The 20,027-nt window shown below is 42.9% G+C and overlaps 1 protein-coding gene across 1 annotated transcript in view; it reads left to right on the top strand.

Moving 5' to 3' along the window:
* Positions 1–1,796: 1,796 nt before the first annotated feature.
* The window catches only part of LOC106584498 (sodium- and chloride-dependent GABA transporter 2), a 57,737-nt gene continuing 39,506 nt past the window's right edge, over positions 1,797–20,027 (top strand). The window contains exons 1-7 of the mRNA XM_014169873.2: positions 1,797–1,974; positions 8,171–8,371; positions 9,879–10,013; positions 10,766–10,906; positions 11,384–11,468; positions 11,791–11,923; positions 12,788–12,922. Coding sequence (XP_014025348.1) covers positions 1,968–1,974; positions 8,171–8,371; positions 9,879–10,013; positions 10,766–10,906; positions 11,384–11,468; positions 11,791–11,923; positions 12,788–12,922 — 837 coding nt within the window. The 5' untranslated portion in view covers positions 1,797–1,967. The remainder of the gene's footprint in view (positions 1,975–8,170; positions 8,372–9,878; positions 10,014–10,765; positions 10,907–11,383; positions 11,469–11,790; positions 11,924–12,787; positions 12,923–20,027) is intronic.

Consider the following 20,027-nt stretch of genomic DNA (forward strand, 5'->3'; position numbering starts at 1 on the left):
CGACCTGTGGCAGTACAGTGAAGAACAGCAGGAAACTAACTAAAATGGGGGAGGATGAAGGGAAATACAATTCATTGTTGTTGGACCGTTTTTTACTCTTTATGTTGTTTTAGACCGGTGGAAATCATCAAGTGTGACAATTATTTTGGACAAGGTCTTGGGCCATTTTTTAAAGAATGGAATGTGTGGGCAATTAATGAAGCTTTCCTCCAAAACAGGACTGAACGACTGAACTATGATGACCTGAAGCAGTTGTTTTTGCTTTGATTTTGAAAATCTAGGCCTGACACTGTCTTGACTCCCTTTATCATCTTTAAGTCGACCTTCAAAACATATTATACTACCTGATCATGTGCACTTGAGGAAGTGGATGGAGTACGTTGATATCATGGTCATTCTATATTTGATAGATCTGGGCATACCCATGGTTTGAAGGCGGGTAAGCGTAGGACATGAAACCACCTTGTCCAACCGACAATGCTCTCAATTGTACCTGTAGATGTATCCTGTTTAGATTATTAGGTCCTTGTATAGGGAGTCATGGTGACACAGCATACAGTTTAATGATAAGAGGAACGATCCAATTGTCAAGCTACTACAAGGAGCATGCTTTAGGATAACTCTGCCAAAGGTTACAATTACTGATGAAACGCCATCCCATCTGTTTGGCAGAAAAATGTGGTGTTGGGGTAACACAATTTCATTGCCAACAGTATTGGTTATGTTAGTTACTGTCAATGCTGTCTTCTGTAAAGCGCTATAGGGCTGTCTACTGGTCATTATCTCCACTGAGGATCTGTTGCAAATCATTTACAATGCACAGGACCTATGCCTACAGTATGAACTAGAGGCAGTTTGGTGGTGGAAGGGTTGAGCTACCCCCCCCCATACAAAGTAAAGCACTGGGAGTAATCGTTAGCATAATTAAAGATGTAGATTATAGATGTAGTCAAATCTATTATGCAGATAGATCATTTGTTGATTTCACATGGGGTTAATTCCTGGAAAGCTAGATAGTTATCTGGCAAAGCCAAGCTGTATCTCTAATTTACGGTCTCTCCAAGACCCTGAATACAAGTACAACTAAGTCAAACAACTGCAGGTTGAGGGAAAGCAAACTTCTGTCCTTGGCTAGAATACTAATACAATTTGAAAAAGAAAATGGAGGGAGGGAGAAGCAAAATGCCTTCACCCCAAAAGAACCTGCAAGGCAGAAAATGCCAGAACACGTCAACCCCAGAAAAGGCCTCTGGATTGTTAAGACCCACAACCTTCAAACAAATGCCCTGAACTGGGCCACTCTAGCCCCATGCGGTGGGAAAATGTTGTGAATGGGGTGCTGGGCCTGTGAGGAAGGGATCCGGTCTATTTTCCGGGGGATGAATCGGGGATGTGTTTGGGAGCAGGGGCTTCACTAAGCAGGAGTGATGTTTTAATTACAATCAGTCAGTGCAGACAGCTTAGAAATCTCACTTGACTAGAGGAATATATGATGGGGTTTGATGGGGCTCTTTGGGGTGCGACGGTGTGTGTGTGTGCCTGCATGCATGCCTGTGTGTGTCAGTCTGTAATGTATTTAGGGAGATCTATAAGGCTGAACACAATATTGAACCCAATCCCACCTCCCCCTCTCACTATAGACCGAGAGAGAGACCCTGGGAGAATGTGTGTTTCCAAGGTTATGCAATCGACCCACCACACAGAGAAGGCACAGACCTCTAGTGTGCTGCATTGAGTGTGTGTGTGTGTGGGGGGGGGAGTGTGTGTGGGTTTCTGAATGGAACTAGAGGAAGGGGGGCTAGCAGAGGGTGCAGAGAAAAGTTGACGAGAAGCTCATTGAAGACTGAACTAAAGTTTGGAGTTACAGAGATCCCCGCCCCTCCATGCACGTTATATAGTGCAACCTGGACACCAACAGGTCAATATCTGGCTAACCATTCAAACCATAAGGCTGTCTTTACATCACTATGAAAGGTGAGTACGCACTGGGTGAAAAAAAATATGCTTACTTTTCCATGCATCTGTACTGGTGAAATCATCATACACAATTACAGTGGCATATTTCCTGCTTCATTTTAGGTTGGCATGAGTTTGCTCTCTTCTAAAAATAACTTTTTGTTGAATGGTTAAGTGTGATGAATATTCAGTGAGTATTGTTGAATCCTAGATGTTGGCTCTGCGCCATGCTTGGTTTGTCTTTATGAAGATATCCCATCTGGTCTGATGTTGCTTCCTTATTGAGACATTTGGGGACCCATTATTTGGCACTTTTTTGATTGTGAATAATGAAAACTGTCACTGAGGTTAGGAATAGTCTAGATGTTGATCTATTGAGAGGAGCTAATGTCCATGGATCTTATCCAGTCTTTATGACATGCAAGTCATGGATATACTCTAAGAAGGTAAGGTTGACAAGTCGTCTGTTGTTGACCACTTTTGGTGATGAGGTCCATAATCACTCTTTTGACAGGTTGCTTACAAATGTGTGCAGATTCAGTTGGATCGACACAAATGCATTGAACATCTAAACCAATTTAAATGCAATGTGTTACTGTATCATTAGAAACAATCCCAACTGCCCTGGTTAACCTTGGCTAATGAATAACATAAGAATCATGCATGACTTGCCTTGCCCTTTTGTCTTTAGAGTTAAATGTATAGTGGGTTGGGTTATGTTCCATTTGTTTGCACCCTACATAAGGAGCTGTTATGTCACCCTACATAAGGAGCTGTTATGTCACCCTACATAAGGAGCTGTTATGTCACCCTACATAAGGAGATGTTATGTCACCCTACATAAGGATCTGTTATGATACCCTCTATAAGGAGCTGTTATGTCACCGTACATAAGGAGCTGCTATAGCACCCTACATAAGGAGCTGTTATGTTACCCTTTATACACCCTTTATATAGTATGACACCAGCGTTTAGATGATTTGTTATGGATCCATGCCATGCTTGTGAAGACTTGTGTGCTATATAAAGAATGTATAAGTTATAGTTAGTTTGAAGTGGGACCATCCCCTCAACTCCATTATGCAATTGAAAAATAATGACTAAACTGCTGTAGTATGTAAGTCCATGTTAATGCAATATTGTTGCTAGAGTTACTGAATAAATGATCCATATGTAATGTGTTACCATGATAGATGCAGCCAGAGCCACAGGAGAATCATTCCTACTTTATGTTGGCATACTTAGCTGCTGCAGGTGTCTGGATAATGTTATTGTTTTTTTCTGTCAGACGGACAAAGTGAGGGGCATACAAATAGATTGAGTACAGTAATAGTTTTTAATATACATTTCTGGTTGTTAAAACATTCAGCTTTTTGGTTTTGTTAAACGTGGCTCTACAGTAGCAACCTAGCAGATTTGATCCTGTGGTGGAAATCAATGTCATTGTTTACATTTTCACTGGGGGTTTTCACTCAGTTGTGTCCTTAACTCATCCAGGACCTTGTGCCTTGTACATTCTGACCACAATCAGTATGATGAGTTTTCACCCAGATCCAAGTGTTCACTTGACTTATCTCAGACAAGCAAAGAAACTCAGATACTGGATAATTTAAACATGTACGTACAGTATCACACTCAGTCTTAATGTAAACATAATTTCAGACAGACGTGTTGAATAATTTGACCAGAGATGTTCATTTATCTAACATTTTTATAATTTTTTGGTAATGGTTTGCAAAATTAAAATCCGATACACCTGCCATCGAGGCTGTTCTGAGGGAAAAAGAGGATGCAGCTCAATATTAGGAAGGTGTTCCTAATGTTTTGTACACTCAATCTATATCAATTGGTGGTTCAATGCACCTAAAACCAATGTAGGGTTAAATGATGTTAATAAGAGCTGGAGCAGGATCTCACCACTGGTGGGTGTGATGGCATGCTGTAATGTCCTCAGACAAGTTTATGAACATCTAGTTCCAACATTCAAATCCTTTTCTGTTTTGTGTGTCAACGGAGCGTATCGTACGGAGCTTTGTGCCATATCTATGCCCCCTAGGAAAAAACCGTGATGAAAATAGGGTTGTTATGAATAATGGTGATTCAGGTTGGAACTTGCAGTCTAAATCCTCTGACTATCTTTGTATGACGCCAAGAATCATAATCACTTATATTCACAACAGCCATCTATTATTTCACAATGTCATGAAGCAAATCTTATGGAGAACATTTCCCAAGATGGCAGCGTAGGTGAAGAAGATCTGAGGGCCAACATCAATCCACACCTGCAGTAGGAACAGCAAATGATTAAACAGACATGAACACACACACACACACTCAAACCCACACACAGATTCTCACACATAGGAACACAACATGAACACAAACATACGTTCACAGTCAAATAATAACCCCTGGGTTTTCTGGGAAAAGAGTAGAAATAGTGATATCCCCTGACTATCCGTACATTTTTAAAACAAGAAAATTCTGGCGTCTGGTTTGCTTAATATAAGGAATTTGAAAGTATTTATACTTTTACTTTTGATGCTTAAGTATACTTTATCAATTAAATGTACTTTTGACACTTACATAGGTTTAAAACCAAATACTTCGACACTTTTGCTCAAGTAGTATTTTACTGGGGGACATTCACTTTTACTTGAGTCATTTTCTATTAAGGTATCTTTACTTTTACTCAAGTATGACAACTGGGTACTTTTCCCACCACTTGTAGTCAGAAATAGTGATATCCAGTATTCAGACAGAAAGAGTGATATCCATTAGGCTGACAGAAAGAGTGATATCCAGTAGGCTGCCAGAAAGAGTAATATCCAGTGGGCTGCCAGAAAGAGTGATATCCAGTAGGCTGACAGAAAGAGAGATATCCAGTAGTCTGACAGAGAGAGTGATATCCAGTAGGCTGACAGAGAGAGTGATATCCAGTAGTCTGACAGAGAGAGATATCCAGTAGTCTGACAGAGAGAGTGATATCCAGTAGGCTGACAGAGAGAGTGATATCCAGTAGGCTGACAGAAACAGTGATATCCAGTAGGCTGACAGAAACAGTGATATCCGATAGGCTGACAGAAACAGTGATATCCAGTAGGCTGACAGAAACAGTGATATCTGATAGGCTGACAGAAACAGTGATATCCAGTAGGCTGACAGAAAGAGAGATATCCAGTAGACTGACAGAAAGAGTGATATGCAGTAGGCTGACAGAAACAGTGATATCCAGTAGGCTGACAGAGAGAGTGATATCCAGTAGTCTGACAGAGAGAGATATCCAGTAGTCTGACAGAGAGAGTGATATCCAGTAGGCTGACAGAGAGAGTGATATCCAGTAGGCTGACAGAAACAGTGATATCCAGTAGGCTGACAGAAACAGTGATATCCGATAGGCTGACAGAAACAGTGATATCCAGTAGGCTGACAGAAACAGTGATATCTGATAGGCTGACAGAAACAGTGATATCCAGTAGGCTGACAGAAAGAGAGATATCCAGTAGGCTGACAGAAAGAGTGATATCCAGTAGGCTGACAGAAACAGTGATATCTGATAGGCTGACAGAAACAGTGATATCCAGTAGGCTGACAGAAAGAGAGATATCCAGTAGGCTGACAGAAAGAGTGATATCCGATAGGCTGATAGAAACAGTGATATCCAGTAGGCTGACAGAAAGAGAGATATCCAGTAGGCTGACAGAAAGAGTGATATCCGATAGGCTGACAGAAACAGTGATATCCAGTAGGCTGACAGAAAGAGTGATATCCGATAGGCTGACAGAAACAGTGATATCCGATAGGCTGACAGAAACAGTGATATCCGATAGGCTGACAGAAAGAGAGATATCCGATAGGCTGACAGAAAGAGAGATATCCAGTAGGCTGACAGAAAGAGAGATATCCAGTAGGCTGACAGAAAGAGTGATACCCAGTAGGCTGACAGAAACAGTGATATCCAGTAGGCTGACAGAAACAGTAATGTCCAGTAGGCTACCCACTGTAGTCAGTCAGTGAGTCTGTTGAAGTGTAGTCTTTTATGAGAGAGGTGAATGCTGGCCCAGTGACTTGGCTTGAGACTTTATGAGAGAGGTGAATGCTGGCCCAGTGGCTTTGCGTGAGACTTTATGAGAGAGGTGAATGCTGGCCCAGTGGCTTTGCGTGAGACTTTATGAGAGAGGTGAATGCTGGCCCAGTGGCTTTGCGTGAGACTTTATGAGAGAGGTGAATGCTGGCCCAGTGGCTTTGCGTGAGGCTTTATGAGTGAGGTGAATGCTTGGCTTGAGGCTTGGCGTGCTCGGTTCTCCTCAGTCTTGGCCTTCATTTCAGACAGCCCCCTAGCTTCTGTATAAACACCTATCTGCAAAGCAGCTGTCCTGTTACTAAAAATGAGACAAATATTTATTCTCACCAAGTAAAAAAAAAAGTGGGGCCTGCACCCCTGGACTGGAGTCTGGAGAGGTCTCAGTGTGGAGGAATTTGGCTTGTGGGTCACACTGCCCCCGTGGCCCACACTGAGCCTGTGAAAAACCAAGGTAAAGTGTGATCAAGCTCCCTGGCAGCCTGGAGATCTCCTCTATGCCGTCCCAGCAGCACAAAGAAGCCCCTTGCCAATAAGAGTCCTTTATGATGCCAAGCCTTCATTCCCACCAAATACCTTCTGAAAACAAGGGGCTCTATTTTTACCGCTGGCCACAATTTGGCCCAGGCTCAGAAGATGTTGGCTCCTCTCTCCCCTCCATCCCATCCACCCTGCCCTGCTCTACCAGTGATAGGTTGAGCTAAGAGCACATTCCCAAAGCTTATGGCACAACGTGGTTGCCATCTCTCCTATTGTTGCAGACCTAAATTCAACTCTCTCTGCCGAGAAAACAGCCGTCTTATTAGACCCAGGAGAGCCAGGTCGGAATGGCCCTGGTGTTTTGGGTTAAGGGGGGGAGGATTCGTGGAACAGTCCTCTCCCGCAGGCCGAACATGAATATGTTTTGTTTGATCTGTGACGGGAGGGGCTACTGGACTAACCAAGTTGAGAGAGGGAGACAAGGGGGTCAGAGAGAGATAGAGTGAGGGAGAGAGTGAGAGGGAAGAAGAGAGAGTGAAAGAGAAAGAAACAGAGAGGGAGTGGGAGGGTGATGAGAGGCCTTGTTAATGAGATACGACAGTAGTGAGCACGGTCAGTGAGCTGTCTGTTTCCTCTTTCAGCATCACTGGACCTAAACACCGTCCGGCCATGAGTTGTGAAGCTCAAACAAGCCGTCACGTAAGACCCAATTTTCAGTAACGGGACCCCTTCTAGACAGTGAGGGACAGAGTGTACAAAACATTAAGAAGACCTTCCTAATATTGAGTTCCACAGGGATGCTGGCCCATGTTGACTCCAATGCTTCCCCCAGTTGTGTCAAGTTGGCTGCATGTTCTTTGGATGTTGGACCATTCTTGATACACACAGGAAACTGTTGAGTGTGAAAAACCCAACAGCGTTGCAGTTCTTGACACACTCAAACCAGTGCACCTGGCACCTACTTCCACATCCCGTTCAGACACTTAAATATTTTGTCTTGCCCATTCACCCTCTGCAAGGCACACATACACAATCCATGTCTCAATATTCTGTCTCAAGGCTTAAAAATCCTTCTTTAACCTGTCTCCTCCCCTTCATCTACACTGATTGAAGTGGATTTAACAAGTGACATTAATAAGGGATCATAGCTTTCACCTAGATTCACCTGGTCAGTCAATGTCATTGAAAGAGCAGGTGTTCTTAATGTTTTGTCAATGTTTGATTCTTGCTTGCCGTAAATTGTGCGTGAGAACTACAGAATGTCTTGAAATTCTTCCTTCTCTCACACCTCTTGCTGCTTGACCTTTGTTCCAAACACTCAAAGGGGATGTATGCACAACTGAAGGGCCCCAATAACCCCCATGTCTTTGAGGCTTGTACTCCTCCCATTGTTCATTTCCAGGAGATAGTCCCCAGGGAGACTTAAAGACTGTAACGTTGTGTTTGCTTTAAGATGAGCCTGTTGATCTGGGAGTGGTGTGATAAAGGTATACAGATACTACAAGAGAAACCCCTTCCCTGCTCCATATCACTACACAGTAAATGCAAGACCTTAGGCTGTGGGGTTAGCCTATATAATTATGTAAGGTAGTGTTACTCTCCCTCCCAGTGTCTCACCTCTCCTTCACTCACTCTAATGTGTTGCTTCTTCAGGCGACATGGAGAGCCTGCCCAAGATGGACCCCTCCAACGATCACAGTCGGCCCCTGGACATTGTGCCACAGAGCGATGAGAAGATGAAGGAGAGGGGTCAGTGGGGCAACAAGGTGGAGTTTGTCCTGTCTGTCGCCGGGGAGATCATAGGACTGGGAAATGTGTGGCGCTTCCCTTACCTGTGCTACAAGAACGGAGGAGGTGGGTGTTATCCTTTTACTGCAGTGGGCTAAATCTGGGTCACTCAGAGTGTTTCTTGGTAGTTTTAAACAAATATATTTTGAAACAAAAGTATACACCTCACACACATGGTTATGGACTAAAAGAAAAGAAGAAACCTGTACCATGTCAGATATAGAGTTGAAATGTGTTCAATGTTGAGTTTGCATCCCAATATTACACTTTATATACTTCACAGAAGACTGAAATATAACAAAAACCGTTTCACATAAAAAGACCAGATTTTTGGCTGTTTTTTTAAATATATTTTTTAATAATGTAATTAGGAAAGATATGAATAACATTCCACCCATGAGGCCACTAGGTCATTTGAGTGCAGGAAAGGGCAACCATCACAGTGCTCAATGACAACATGTCACATCATTTTGTTCATATTATCGGTTCATAATTGTCCTTCAGTACTATTGATCAGGACAACTGTGACTGATGTCATATCCATATCATTAAAGAAATGTAAGTTTACCAGCTATATTGCCTTTAACTGACCCAAAGCCTGTTGTTATGAACTTAAATGGCACTGGAGCCTTTGAGTACATTGTGTTTTAATGCTAGAAACCGTTATGAAGGGCATGGAATCTGGGATTAGCAGTGGTGTAAAACCTCAATAGTGCTAATTTGAAGGTATGTAAATTGTTGTTGAGCAATAAATCCCCCTAATGAATTTTTGACTGATATGTTTATGCTTCTGTGCCGCCTGCCAAGCCCAGACACATCAAACATATAAATCATGCAGTACAACAGTAGCAAACAACATACTCCTGTTTGGAATTTATTATATCCCACAATATTATGGAGGTACCAATTAAAAGGAGTTTTTCAGAATGACAGGGTTGATGTCTTTTAAATTGGTCGTTTTAAAAGAGGTTGAGTAGACAAACAGACGGACGGACGGACGGGGGCACAAGGTAGTCCTGGGTTTCTTAAACTTCATTGTTTTTATATCTGTAGAACTTTAGGGTGAAGAGAATGTATCATTTTATCAGAAAACAATAATTGATGTATTATGTCTAGACCCCATTTCTCATATCTTGGTAAAATGTCATAGTAATAGCATTGTAACAGCAAACTCGCCATTGTCCAAATGATTTACATTATTATACAAATGACAGTAATTTGATCAACATTTTCAAATCATTTGGAAAATAAATAAACTTAATACACACATTTCACAAAGTTACTCCTCATTCTTCTGGAAAATGTTCTCCAAATCGGGGTCTTCCGTCCATCATTAATTGTAACAGAAGTTGCACCACAAGATCTGTGGATATCCTACCCGGCGAAGGAAACGTGGGATGCTGACTTTAAAATGGGCCAAATCAAGGTAGCATTTTAGAGTACCTTTGGGACGTCCAACCTTGAAATGTTGCCTCAAAAAGCATCATCCTTGTTGATTACATATGTCCTCTGACCTCATATCAAAATGGAGTTCTAGTGCTCGAGTCGACAACTTCCCCTCTCCTCCCAACAGGGGCTTTCTTCATCCCCTACCTGATCTTCCTCTTCACGTGTGGGATCCCAGTATTCTTCCTGGAGACAGCTCTAGGACAGTACACCAGCGAGGGCGGTATCACCTGTTGGAGGAAGATCACTCCACTGTTTGAAGGTGATCCTCCACTAATATCTACTGTCTATGAAGAAATGCCTTTCTTCACAGATTTGCTCATTTGGATGTTCCTGTGAAACTACTGGCTTTTCGGTTATAGTACAGTTACAAAACATTTTGTCAGAACTATATTTTATTTCATGTGCACTGCATATGAATGTGTTTCAAGGACAGGATTAAAGGGAAAATCCACTCAAAAACTATATTTTTGATATTTTGCATCATCACGTTGCTTCTTCAAAGGGCAAAACATTTTGGGACTATATCAACAGTGGACTAATTATAAAAATACCAAAACATCGTTTTTTTGGTGGATTTTACCTCTATCTACAGTCATGTCTACTACTTGTCTGCATAACGGAATGGAATAAGAGAGACATTTTGAGAACCTTTTGCGTTAGTGCATGTGTGTGAGTGCATGTGTGTGTTTGTGCATGTGTGTGAGTGCATGTGTGTGTTTGTGCATGCTTGTCTGCCAGTATGTAGTAGGAGGGGGTTGATGTAATGGTTGGCATGCCACTGACACTGGCACACTTCCAAGTATCCAACGCTTTCATCATTCAATTGGCCCCTAATAAGGACAATATAACTGTAGACATTCACACAGGAGCCAGAGAGGCTACCGGATGGGAAATGGTGGAGTCGGCAATGTGAATGAAGTCATGGTTTTCATGCGTGTTGTTGTATTCAACATTGAAAAGCATTGTCATAGCGAACCACAATGCTCCACTTGTCCTTGGTCCCCGCTGCAGGAGTGGGCTACGCCACACAAGTCATCGTGGCTCTGTTGAACTTCTATTACATCATCGTCCTGGCCTGGGCCATCTTCTACCTGTCCTACTCCTTCACCTGGGACCTGCCCTGGGCCTCCTGCAACAACACATGGAACACAGGTCAGAGATCCACCATAGGCTCAGTGGACGTTTTCCTTATTCAATCTTGTCGAAGCTCTTCCTCTTGGGCAGAAGGAATATGATTGGTTGGATGAAAGCTCAATGGCAAGGTTGCTGGTTCGAATGTCACCCAACCCCTAACCCAAACCAATTGAGATTACTTAAACTGAACCAATCGTATTTATTGCCTAAACATTCACATTGTTTCTGCCCTCGAGACAGAGCTGCCCTCAAAACACGATCGAATTAGGAAAACTCCAATATGCCACCATATACAGAGAGAGGTTGAGCAGAAACATCCAGGACTACACTCACTTATTAATCAAATGTATTTATAAAGACTTTTTACATCAGCAGTTGGTGGTGTCCCATGTAGTCTTACCTAACGTTAGAATATGGTTGGGTTCCCTAGAGAAACCACATAGCTGGTGTCCTCACTGAACTTGTGTGAACTTGTTGTGCATTTCTGTTCTCAAGATTCCTGCTTGGAGTTCCAGAGGATGAATGACTCTTTCAATCAGCTACGTCTGAACGCCACGTCTCCTGTCATTGAGTTCTGGGAGTAAGTACTAAGAGTCTATTGTTTCTCCATCCCCTTAAGGAGCCTGGGTGGCCTACTGTTTATTCCTCAGCCAACTGGCTGTTGTCTTGCCAAGTGGTGTTGCACTGCTGAATACAAAAACACGATGGCTTGAAGATAGTCTTCTTTATGGGTGATTTTAAGAGCTGTGGTGTCCTTACAGATACCTCCATAATGTACATGTTTGCTCTGTAATTTCAGAGCTTACTAATCATGTTTGGTTATCTGTAAATAGCAATCACATATGTATCCACTTATAGTTATCTCACGTTATCTGTTCCCTTGTGTGTTTGTGATTTTGTAGGCGGAGGGTTCTGCGTATCTCCTCTGGCATAGACAATATAGGATCTCTCAACTGGGACCTGGTGCTGTGTCTGGCCATAGCCTGGATACTGGTTTACTTCTGTATCTGGAAGGGAGTCAAGTCCACTGGCAAGGTACTCTACCTTCTGTCTCTGTGAGCCTCCCTAATACAGTTCCTGAACAGGAAGAACCTCTGAGCCCTATCCAGATTGATTGATTGAGTGATTTTATTTGGCAGTTTAAGAAATACAACGATTTACTGTATTTCCATTGTGGTCCCTTAAAGTGCATGGTGCAATAAATGATATAGATACAGACATGAAAATGGTTCTACCGTTCAGTCACCAGAAAGCTTTTGACATTCGTTTAAAAATACGTTTTGGTCGATATAGCTTTAAGTTGTTGTGGTAGTTTATTCCACTTAACAGCACCGGTATATAGAAAGGTGTTCTTACCGGAAAGGCTCTTAAATTTGAAAAAGTCAATAGCATATTCTCTGGCAATCAATAGGACCAAGAGTTACTCCTGGTCTGGTCACTTGTTCAGGACATATTCTAAGTATTTATACGCATTTCTCAAAGTTGCTTAACACCTTTGGACAGCCAGGTACTCTAGGTATGTGGTCCTGTTGAAGTCTGGCAGATAACGTGATACAGTACCTGAGATGACTACACTCTTAGAAAAAAGGGTTCCAAAATAGTTATTTGGCTGTCCCCATAGAACCCTTTTGGGGTCCAGGTAGAACCCTTTCTACAGAGGGTTCTACATGGAACCAAAAGGGGTTCTCCCTGTGTTGACAGCCGAAAAACCCTTTTATGTTCTAGATAGCTCTTTTTTTAGAGTGTGTAGTGACTCTTTTGCTTCTTATTATGAATAGACACCTGTTTAACCCACTGTGTTGTACATTGCTATCTGTGATCCTTGGTGCTGTACTGTTTTGCACTGTGCATACCGTAGCCATGTGTATGTACAGTACAACCCTAACACTGTTCCCTCAGGTGGTGTATTTCACAGCTACCTTCCCCTACATCATGCTGTGTATCCTGCTCATCAGAGGGGTCACCCTACCGGGAGCCTTCATAGGAATCAAGTTCTACCTTTACCCAGACCTGGGCCGCCTGTCCGACCCACAGGTACGCACACACAAACACACACGCACACACACATCCCGACCATCACATCTGTGGGAAGTGGAAAAACCCCACAGTGTGTGTGGACAGTGTTTGACACGATGACCCTATAGACTGACTGACCCAGCGCTCCTCTGACCTCTGCCTGTCAGAAAGAAAACACCTCACAGTCACACCTCTTGTGTATTCCCCAAGGTTACTATAGTTACTGTAGAACTGTGTTCCTGTACATAGAACTTGGACGATGAATGATTCACTTCGTTAGTTGAGCGAGTAATACTAATATGAAAGTGATTAATATATTTTGATTAGGAGGAGTGGTGCTTTGGGAGTGATGTAGGATTGTCCTCCAACCCCTTCGGACCTAGCGCAATATCATCAAGAATGTTATAGAGCTGGATCATTAACAAATAAAACCTTGTCTGGTCAAGAGAGCAGAACATGACATGGGGAAAACCAGGAGGACGTTGTCTTTCATACTAATGCCGTGCCAGAGAATGACCGAATCTGTAAAGTTGACAGTCCCTAGAAATATTTGACGAGTGAGAGGATCTGGAGAGAAGAATACAGGTGTGCCAAGCTTGTAGTGCCATACCCAAGAAGAATTGAGGCCATAATCGATGCCAAAGGTGCTTCAACAAAGCACTGAGTAAAGGGTCTGAATACTTAGAAAAATAATAATAGGCAAACATTCTAAAAAACTGTTTTTGCCTTGTCATTATGGGGTATTGTGAGTAGAATGATGAGGGGGAAAAACGATTTCATCCATTTTAGAATAAGGCTGTAACTTAACAAAATGTGAAAAAGTCAAGGGGTCTGAATACTTTACAAATGCACTGTATACACTACCGGTCAAAGGTTTTAGAATGCCTACTCATTCAATGGTTCTTTATTTTTGCTATTTTCTACATTGTAGAACAATAGTGAAGACATCAAAACTATTAAATAACACATATGGAATAATGTAGTAACCTATCAAGGCACAAGCCGAGACCCAGCTGCAGACACGAGGCAGATGGTTGGAGTCTTACAATGTTTAATAATCCAAAAGGAGTAGGCAAGAGAATGGTCATGGACAGGCAAAAGGTCAAAACCAGATCAGAGTCCAGGAGGTACAGAGTGGCAGAAAGGCTTGTGGTCAAGGCATGCAGAATGGTCAGGCAGACGGGTACAGAGTCCAGAAACAGGCAAGGGTCAAAACCGGGAAGACTATCAAAAATAGAATAGCAAAAGGAGAACAGGAAAAACACGCTTGTGTGTTAAATACGCTCACAGGGATAAATACACCAGGGAAAATAAGCGACACCTGGAGGGGGTGGAGACAATCACAGGAACAGGTGAAACAGATCAGGGCGTGACAGTAACCGAAAAAGTGTCAAACAAATCAAAATATATTTTATATTTGAGATTCTTCAAATAGCCACCCTTTGCCTTGATGACAGCTTTGAACACTCTTGGCATTCTCTCAACCAGGTAGTCACCTGGAATGCATTTCAATTAACGTGTGTGCCTTGTTAAAAATGTATTTGTGGAATTTATTTCCTTCTTAATGCGTTTGAGCCAATCAGTTGTGTTGTGACAAGGAAGATACAGAAGATAGCCCTATTTGGTAAAAGACCAAGTAAATATTATGGCAAGAACAGCTCAAATAAGCAAAGAGAAACGACAGTCCATCACTACATTAAGACATGGTCAGGCAATAAGGAATATTTCAAGAACTTTGTAAGTTTCTTCAAGTGCAGTCGCAAAAACCATCAAGTGCTATGATGAAACTGGCTCTCATGAGGACTGCCACGGGAATGGAAGACCCAGTTACCTCTGCTGCAGAAGATAAGTTCATTAGAGTTACCAGCCTCAGAAATTGCAGAACATATAGATGCTTCAGAGTTCAAGTAACAGACACATCTCAACATCAACTGTTCAGAGGAGACTGTGTGAATCAGGCCTTCATGGTCGAATTGCTGCAAAGAAACCACTACTAAAGGACACCAATAAGAAGAAGAGACTTGCTTGGGCCAAGAAACACGAGCAAGGGACATTAGACCGGTGGAAATTTGTCCTTTGGTGTGGAGTCCAAATTGGAGATTTTTAGTTCCCACCGCCGTGTCTTTCTGAGACAAGGTGTGGGAGAGCAGATGATCTCCGCATGTGTATTTCCCACCGTAAAGCATGGAGGAGGTGTTATGGTGTGGGGGTGCTTTGCTGGTGACACTGTCTGTGATTTATTTCGAATTTAAGGCACACTTAACCAGCATGGCTACCACAGCATTCTGCAGTGATACGCCATCCCATCTGGTTTGGGCTTAGTGGAACTCTCATCTGTTTTTCAACAGGACAATGACCCAACACACCTCCAGGCTGTGTAAGGGCTATTTTACCAAGAAGGAGAGTGATGGAGTGCTGCATGAGATGACCTGGCCTCCACAATCCCCCGACCTCAACCAAATTGAGATGGTTTGGGATGAGTCTGACCGCAGAGTGGAGGAAAAGCAGCCAACAAGTGCTCAGCATATGTGGGAACTCCTTCAAGACTGTTGGAAAAGCATTCCAGGTGAAGCTGGTTGAGAGAATGCCAAGAGTATGCAAAGCTGTCATCAAGGCAAAGGGTGGTTATTTGAAGAATCTGAAATATAAAATATATTTTGATTTGTTTAACACTTTTTTGGTTACTACATAATTCCATATGTGTTATTTCATAGTTTTGATTTCTTCACTATTACTCTACAATGTAGAAAATAGTAAAAATAAAGAAAAACCCTTGAATGAGTAGGTGTGTCTGTAATGCTTTTCTTAGAGAAGTGGATGAGTCAGGCGCAGGACACAGGGATAAAGGTAAACAAAACGTGTTTACTAAAATTATCCATAAATCTTCTCATCAAAATACATAGTTGGAGAAACACCTCCAGCTACATAAAACTGACAAACAATCACCGACAAGACAAACAGGAAATGCAGAGGTTTAAATAATGAACATAATTAGGGAAAATCAAAACAGGTGTACACAATAAAGACAAAACCAAACGAACAGTGAAACATCGATCGGTGGCAACTAGTAAGCCGGTGACGTCGACCGCCGAACGCCGCCCGAACAAGGAGAGGGGTCGACTTCGGCGGGAGTCGTGACAGTGTCCAGACTTTAGATTGGTAGTATATGTGTCTTTCAAATCTTTGAATGTTCTCTAACCATTACTGTCCATGATATTGGCAAGTTACGGATTCCAACTTTGGACCATTGTGGGGATGCAAAAGGCTGCCTTCCAGATCGCAAGGCATTATTGTGAAATATTGGCTTATGGGCATGCCGAGTTACAATGTTTAAACATTTTGCACCAAATATAAATTGTGTGAGCAATAACAGGACCAAAGCGTAGTTTACATTGTTTAATGGATACATTGGTTCCTCAATTAAAAGTTCGAACCACCAGAGGGCATCTTTAAGCACATCTATTCCACTTATTAATCAGGGCATTAGAAGCCGAGCAAAGAGCACCACGCCATGCAATTGTGAATACACTTCATGATTAAAATTGAATTATATATTTCATTATAGGCCCATGGGAAGAAAAAAAGAAGAAGATCAAGCAAGCCAAGTCCCAATATGTGCAGAATAGTGTATGAAATATTTGGATGGTTAGGATCGGACCCTTTTTATCAATGTTTTCCTAAAATAACATACCCAAATCTAAATGCCTGTAGCTCAGGACCTGAAGCAAGGATATGCATATTCTTGATACCATTTGAAAGGAAACACTAAGAAGTTTGTGGGAATGTGAAATTAATATAGAATAATATAACACATTATATCTGGTAAAAGATAATACAAAGAAAAAACATTTAGTTTCATCTTTGAAATGCAAGAGAAAGGTCAATATATGACTTAGGAGTCTAGGCCCAATTTAGATTTTGGCCACTAGATGGCAGCAGTGTATGTGCAAAGTTTTAGACTGATCCAATTAACCATTGCATTACTGTTCAAAATATTGTATCAAGTCTGCCCAAATGTGCCTAATTGGTTAATTGATACATTTTCAGGTACATATCTGTGCACTCTCCTCAAACAATAGCATGGTATTTTTTCACTGTAATAGCTACTGTAAATTGAACAGTGCAATTTAAGCTTTCTGACCATATAAGACATCTCTATGTCCTGGGAAATGTTCTTGTTGCTTACAACATCATGCTAATCACATTAGTGCACATTAGCTCAACCATTCTGCGCAGGACACCGCTCCCTAAAGGCCAACATTTGTTTTTTTTCAGTTAAATCTGGTCGTTTCAATTCAAATGTGACTAGTTCCATTCTCCATTCTCTTTTTGATATTATATCCTGGCTTTTATTTACGATTATTTTTGTTGTAGCCCGTTCTCCAGTTCACAGTGCTGTATGGGTTTTGACTGACAGCTGTTATAAACTTAAGCACATTGGCGCAACAAGAAGATGCCCCCACCTCTCCCGCTAATTGCGGTACTTTTGCTCATTTGTTGTTGTCTGAGTGAGGGAAATGCTGTAAATCGAGATGTTACCAAATGCTTCTTTCTATTGTTGTTATCTATTCGGTAACATTCCATAATCATTCATTCAGAAGGTGCGCTCGCTCATGTCCTCACTCAGATGACTGACCGGCAACATCTATCCGTAGCCTAAACTGAATTTTCACACCTAGCCAAGCTATTAGACAATCCTTTTGTAAGTTATTGGAGGTGTGAATGTTTCTATCCAAGAGTCTCTCTTCTGTCCAAGAGTCTCTCTTCTCTCGCATTATAGAGTCCTGCATGGGCCAAAAAATCAGCTGGCGGGTGGTCCCGGAGTTGAGAGAGAACTTGGGTATTGACGCAATTGCACTTGACGTGGACTGACCATTTTCCCGAAACAGGATACTTGTGCCTTACAGCCCATTACATAGACAAAGAGCGTTGTCTCATGGAGTGGTGCTATTCAGCACAGAGTGGGACAGTTCCCAACTCAAAACTGCAGACAACAGAAGGCCAGTCGTTCTGAAAGAATAGCCATATGCAGGCCATGGTAAAAGTTTCAGTAGGCTTATACTCAATAAATGTAGAATTTTTGCAGCCTATATTCAATTCCAGGAATTGTTTTTTAAGTTACAATTAAATGATCGTGTTATCTAAACTATATTGAATGTAAATATCTTGTTTTGTTATGTCGGCTATAGGCTTTCTGTAGGTTAAGGCTCTTTCAAAGTCATTTGAGTTGTCAATATGCCGCATTGCATTGTGAAAAAAAAATATATATATCTTAATTTATGGCATGATTTCTTTTATCCAAATGTTGAATAGACATGCAGAAAAATTCAGTCATCCAGGAAATAGGAATAATAGCCTACTGTCTGGAGTCATAAAAAAAATTTGGCTAAATAAATTGATGTTATTTTGTTGGGTAATGGATGATCTCACGGAACTCAAAAGAAGCGTCTTCTCTGTTCAACATAATTATTAATTCAGAATGTTAAACCCATAGGCCCAAAGTAAATTAAATTAGATTACCAGGTTCATTTTTCATTCGATTTTACTCCCTACATTATGTTCAGTAGAGAGGGGGTGTCACGCCCTGAACATAGAGATCCTTATTATTCTCTATGTTTGGTTAGGTCAGGGTGTGACTCGGGTGGGAAAATCTATGTTTTCTGTTTCTTTGTTTTTGGGCCGAGTGTGGTTCCCAATCAGAGGCAGCTGTCTATCGTTGTCTCTGATTGGGAATCATATTTAGGCAGCCTGTTTTCTTCCTGTGTTTGTGGGAGTTTGTTTTCTGTTTAGCATCTGTTGCCTGACAGAACTGTGCGTTTTCGTTTTTCGTTTTTCGCCTTTTGTTATTTTGTTTGAGTGTGTTGTGATAATAAAGAATCATGAACACTTACCACGCTGCGCTTTAGTCCACTTCTCCATCTAATGACGACCGTTACAGAACCTCCCACCAAAAACGGACCAAGCAGCGTGGCCAGGATAGTTGGACATGGGAGGAGATCCTGGACGGCAAAGGACCATAGATGCGGATTCGGGAATATCGCCGTTCAAGGGAGAAAGATGCAGCAAGAGATGAACGGCGACGATATGAGGAAGTAGCACAACAACAGAAGCCCGAGAGGCAGCTCCCCCAAAAATGTGGGGGGGGGCACACGGGGAGATTGGCGGAGTCAGGGTTGAGACCTGAGCCAACTCCCCATGCTTACCGAGCATGTGACCAGTCAGGCACCGTGGTATGCGGTGATGCGCACAGTATCTCCGGTGCGCCTTCACAGCCCAGTTTGTCCTGTGCCAGCGCCCCGCACTTGCCGGGCTAAAGTGAGCATCCAGGCAGGACGGGTTGTGCCAGCCCTACGCTCCAGACCTCCAGTGTGCCTCCACGGCCCAGTATATCCTGTGCCAGCTCCGCGCACCAAGTCTCCAGTGCGTCTCTCCAGCCTGGTACGCCCTGTACCTGCTCTACCACCCGGCCTCCAGTGCGTCTCCCAGTCCGGTGAGACCTGTTCCGGCTCAACGTACGAAGCCTCCAGTGATGATCCATGGCCCGGAGCCTGTGGTGATGATCCATGGCCCGGAGCCTCCAGTGATAATCCATGGCACGGAGCCTCCAGTGATGATCGATGGCACGGAGCCTCCAGTGATGATCCATGGCCCGGAGCCTGTAGTGATGATCCATGGCCCAGAGCCTGTAGTGATGATCCATGGCCCGAAGCCTACAGTGATAATCCATGGCCCGAAGCCTCCAGTGATGATCCATGGCCCGGAGCCTCCAGTGATGATCCATGGCGCGAAGCCTCCAGCGATGATCCATGGCACGGAGCCTGCAGCGACGGTCCCCAGTCCGGAGCCTCCAGCTACGGTCCCCAGTCCGGAGCCTCCAGCGATGGTCCGCGGTCTGGAGCCTCCAGCGACAGTCGGCCTCCGGCGATGATCTACGGTCGATGATCTACGGTCCTCCGGCAGCGATCCAGAGTCCGGAGCCTCCGGCGACGATCCACGGTCCGGATCTACGGCGATGATCTACGGTCCTCCGGCAGCGATCCAGAGTCCGGAGCCTCCGGCGACGATCCACGGTCCGGTTCCACGAAAGTGGGTGGAGCCCCAAGCGGAGGGGGATCTGCGTCCC

This window comes from Salmo salar, chromosome ssa23 (assembly GCF_905237065.1).
Source record: "Salmo salar chromosome ssa23, Ssal_v3.1, whole genome shotgun sequence".
NCBI lineage: Eukaryota > Metazoa > Chordata > Actinopteri > Salmoniformes > Salmonidae > Salmo > Salmo salar.